Consider the following 4,661-nt stretch of genomic DNA (forward strand, 5'->3'; position numbering starts at 1 on the left):
CAATACACAAACAAAAATGATTGTTGGAGTGGTGATGAGGAATTTGATCCTACAAATTACTATGTTTATTGTAGCATATTATTTTAGTTCACTAAGAGTGAACGTTGGGGATACACTTGTATTGCATGTTGGAATAATACATTATTTATCGTTGCATGTTCATCAAAGCATAACAATGATTGTCCTTATATTTAATTCCTTTTTGTTTGCACAAAAAGACGCTCGAGTTTCATTGAGTCTTCAACAATAGGATGAAAGTGCTCTATTGATCTGAATTAATTTGGTAATTAAGGGGACAATACCTAAAGAAGAATTTGTGATATTGTAAACACATAACAAATCATATAAAATTTTATTTCATTGAAAATTTGTAAGAACCATACAATTATTGGCAAACTCTATGAAAGAGAGTTGTGTGCCATTGAATTTATCCCATTTGGGCAAACTCTATAAAAGAGAGTTGTATGCCTGGAATGTATCCAATTTGGGGAAACTCTATAAAAGAGAGTTGTATGCCTAAGCCTATACAATTTAGGCAATCTTGTCAAGGAGTGTATGCCTATAACTCTGTAACTCCATAACTCTCCAACTCCTTGCAATTGGATTTGAATTGGACTTATTTATAAGCTTTCAAAGAAGTTGAACAACCACCACATTTATGCCCTCATTGGAAGTCAAAAAGACAATCCAGTATTGAAAGGTTATTACATTTATATGAGGACAAAAATAAATTAAAGATTAAAATATTTAATACTCTCACTTATTTCTGATCATTACTCCCTTCTTGAAAGGCAATGGGCCCCATTGCTCGATGATCTTCCAAATAAAATTCTGCCATGTAACTTGAAAGTGCTAATGAGACTCTCGAGAGAATAATTGCTTCTTCCTGATCTACTGTAGCAGCAAGAGCCTGGTCAGCTTAAGGCGTAGCAGCTACTGTTTCCTTGGTAGATGATGTTCCTCATTTCCTTCTACTAAAGACGAAGACAAGGAAGAGTTTGGCGTAGTATGGGCAATGGCTCATTGGCTATAGATACACCTGCAGTGATAAAAAATGGCTCTTCTACCACTGATCTGAATTATTTTGGTAAATTAGGGGACAATACCTAAAGAAGAATTTGTGGTATTGTAAACACATAACAAATCATATAAAATTTCATTTCATTGAAATTTTGTAAGAACCATACAATTTTTGGCAAACTTGGTGAAAGAGAGTTGTGTGCCATTGAATTTATCCCATTTGGGCAAACTCTGTAAAAGAGAGTTGTATGCCTAAGCCTGTACAATTTAGGCAATCTTGTGAAGGAGCGTATGCCTATAACTCTGTAACTCCATAACTTTCCAACTCCTTGCAATTGGATTCGAATTGGGCTTATTATAAGCTTTCAAAGAAGCTGAACAGCCACCACATTCATGTCCTCATTGGAAGTCGAAAAGACAATCTAGTATTGAAAGATTATTACATTTATATGAGAACAAAAATTAATTAAAGATTAAAATATTTAATACTCTCACTTATTTCTGATCATCTATCCCACTGTAGAAAAAACGGTCCACCAGGGAAAACACCTAGACGGCTACGCGGTTTGAAAATATTGGAAGGATCAGGACTTGACTACAATTTTGTCTTCGACAATTATGTAGAAATTGACGAGACAAACATTTGTGGCGAAAGAATTAGGAATACCAAAATTTTGCATCCTAAAAAATGGGGTTTGCGCGTGGCAATTGCGCGTCCGAGGATGTTGAAACCAGCAACACTTCATTAGTGGACATTCTAGCCTATTAAAATTCGAAAATAAACCACAAACATAGGACCATCTGCGCTCTACTTAAAAGCAATAATATACAAGCGGTATGGTTATTGAAATGGCGATGAAGAATTTGTTCCTAGCAATTACTTTGATTATTGTAGCGCATAATTGCAGTTCACTAGTAGTGGACGTTGGACATGCGCTCGTATTGGAGGATTCCATCACTGCGAATCAGACAATAATCTCAAAGAATGACACTTTTGCATTGGGATTTTTTAGTCCGAGAGGAACGAATTATTGTTATATTGGCATCTGGTATGCACAGATCCCTGAGAAGACCATAGTTTGGGTCGCTAACAGAGACAATCCTGTCAAAATGATGCCCGTTGTTCTAAATTTTTCGAGAGACGGTCGTCTCAGATTGTTTGATGGGAAGGGCATGTCTGTTTGGTCAACTGATAATGGTCTGAAAGGATCGCGAGCAGTGATAATGGATAGTGGTAATTTCAATATGCTGGATGGCCACAACAAGTCTGAGATTGTTTGGGAGAGTTTCGCCCATCCGACAGATACATGGTTGCCTGGGATGAAGTTGTGGAAAGGTATGAAGGGAGCTTCGTGGAAGAGTTCTGTGGATCCTGCAAGTGGGCTCTTCTCTATAGCAATGGACATGTCTCCAGGAAAGACGCAGTTGGTGATGGTCTATAACAACAGTGCTCCATATTGGTCCACTGGAGAGTGGATTGGGAATTATTTTACCAAAGTTCCAGAGGTGTATGCTCCTAGGAGATTCCAAATGTCCTGTGTAAGGGTTTCTCCTGCAAGAATATACTTCACTTTTAATGTAATCCAGGCAGATCTTGCCCTCACGGGGCGGATCCTGGTAAACGAGAATGGTGAGTTAAAGCTTTACTACTGGATGGATGATGGTACATGGAGTCAAGGATGGTCGTCATTCCAAGGTCAGTGCAATGACTATGATATCTGCGGAGCCTATGGACCCTGCAATGCCGATGATGTGTGTACTTGTGTTGAGGGTTTCACACCCAACAAGCATGACACTCAAAGTTGGTGGTCAAATGGGTGTGCTCGCCGAAGACCCCTGCAGTGCTCTGTCAGAGAAGGCACAACCGACGGCTTCTTGGAAGCCAAGAACGAATACTTGTCCGAAGAAGGAGCTGTCATATACAACGAACCAACACAGAAAGGCTGCAGGACTACTTGTCTCAACAATTGCTCCTGCACAGCCTTTGCTTTTGTTGTTTCTGATCCACCAGTCTATAGACTGTGGTTTGGGGATTTATTCAAAATGCGAGTTTCATCTGAAAACCAATCCATCTTCATTAGACTGGCTGCCTCTGAGTTAGGGCACTCGATTTCAGAGGGAAGCAGCAAACCATCCCCTCCTCTTCGTAGTTTTCTTCCTGGGACTATTGCTTCTGTATCTGTTGTTTTTGCTTTTCTGTTGGTTGGATTTCTTCTGTGGAAACGTTAGAGACATGCCAAGAAAAGCAAGGAAGATGATGTGCCGACTTCACTCAGAACATTCACTTACAAAGAATTGCGAGTTGCAACCCAGAATTTCAAGCACAAACTTGGGAGCGGAGCATTCGGCTCTGTGTTCAAAGGAACTCTGCAAGACAGCATGCTTGTGGCAGTAAAGAGATTAGAGGGTTCTACACAAGTAGAAAAGCAATTCCGGGCGGAAATAAGCACCATCGGAAGAATACAGCATGTGAATTTGGTGAGGCTCTTTGGATTCTGCGTACAAGGCTCTCACAGGCTTCTGGTGTATGCCTACATGCCCAATGGCTCTCTAAACTCCGCCCTCTTTACAAAAGATGAAGAAGTAGAGAAGGTGTTGGATTGGAAGACTCAGTTTGAGATCGCATTGGGCATTGCTCGAGGATTACTTTATCTCCATGAGGAATGCAGAGATCGCATCATCCACTGCGATATTAAACCTGAAAACATTCTGTTGGATGGTGACTTTAGCCCGAAGGTAGCCGATTTTGGGCTGGCAAAACTGGTGGGCAGAGATTTCAGCCGCGTACTGACGACCGCAAGAGGAACTCGAGGGTATCTGGCCCCCGAGTGGGTATCCGGCCTTCCTATCACTCCCAAAGCAGATGTATTTAGTTTGGCATGACTTTGTTTGAAATTATATCCGGCCGAAGAAATCTTGAGTTGAATGTGGAGGAGAGTAGGATCTACTTTCCTACTTGGATGTCGTCTGAAATTCAGAGAGGAAACATAACTGGCATTGTGGATGCAAGGATATCGAATGTGGCGGATATGGAGGAGGTAAGAAGAGCCGCTATGCTGGGGATGCTGTGTGTTCAAGACGATGAAAATATAAGGCCGACCAAGGGGGAAGTGGTGAATATATTGAAAGGGACGATGGAGGCTCCCGTGACGCAAATTCCGAGGTATATGCAGGTGTTACTAGATCAGGTAGACAATGAAGACCGGAACACTTTCAAGGTCACTTCAACAAGTGAAACAACGGAAGGGCGAGATGGTTTATGGTAGATAGAACTAGGATGCAAAAGTGGAATGCAGTGGTGAGTATTAATTATGGTAGTATTGTAATAGATATTTATTTGATAGTTAATACAGGAGTCACGAGATATTAATTTAGGTGTACGTTGGTGATAGTTGGAGATGAATATATTCTTGTATTATAGTTTTATTGGGTTATTAGTGACAATATTGTATTCAAGTAGGTTTTAAATATTGATTAGTAAATCATTTAAAATAGTAACAAGTTTCTAGATTTTATGAATAATATAGTTGATGTTGGGTTGGTTTCTTAAGACATAATTATTAATTATTGATTTGCAAATAATATAGAACACTAACAAGTTTTTAGATTTTATGACTCTTATAGTTGATGTTGAGTTGCTT

The 4,661-nt window shown here is 39.8% G+C and overlaps 1 protein-coding gene across 1 annotated transcript; it reads left to right on the plus strand.

The window, feature by feature from the left end:
- The first annotated feature begins 1,869 nt into the window (after positions 1-1,869).
- On the plus strand, positions 1,870-4,286 carry LOC131046500 (G-type lectin S-receptor-like serine/threonine-protein kinase At2g19130). Its single transcript, XM_059208163.1, has 3 exons — positions 1,870-3,195; positions 3,250-3,885; positions 3,999-4,286. The coding sequence occupies exons 1-3, from the start codon at positions 1,870-1,872 to the stop codon at positions 4,284-4,286; spliced, it is 2,250 nt and encodes a 749-aa protein (XP_059064146.1).
- The last annotated feature ends 375 nt before the right edge of the window (positions 4,287-4,661 follow it).

This window comes from Cryptomeria japonica, chromosome 7 (assembly GCF_030272615.1).
Source record: "Cryptomeria japonica chromosome 7, Sugi_1.0, whole genome shotgun sequence".
NCBI lineage: Eukaryota > Viridiplantae > Streptophyta > Pinopsida > Cupressales > Cupressaceae > Cryptomeria > Cryptomeria japonica.

Bases quoted from the DNA above. Each gene is read 5' to 3' on its own strand.
- LOC131046500 (XM_059208163.1), top strand. From the start codon at position 1,870: ATGGCGATGAAGAATTTGTTCCTAGCAATTACTTTGATTATTGTAGCG. The intron at 3,196-3,249 runs GTATCTGTTGTT...TGGAAACGTTAG, and splicing joins TTCCTGGGACTATTGCTTCT to AGACATGCCAAGAAAAGCAA. The intron at 3,886-3,998 runs GTATTTAGTTTG...TCTGAAATTCAG, and splicing joins CTATCACTCCCAAAGCAGAT to AGAGGAAACATAACTGGCAT.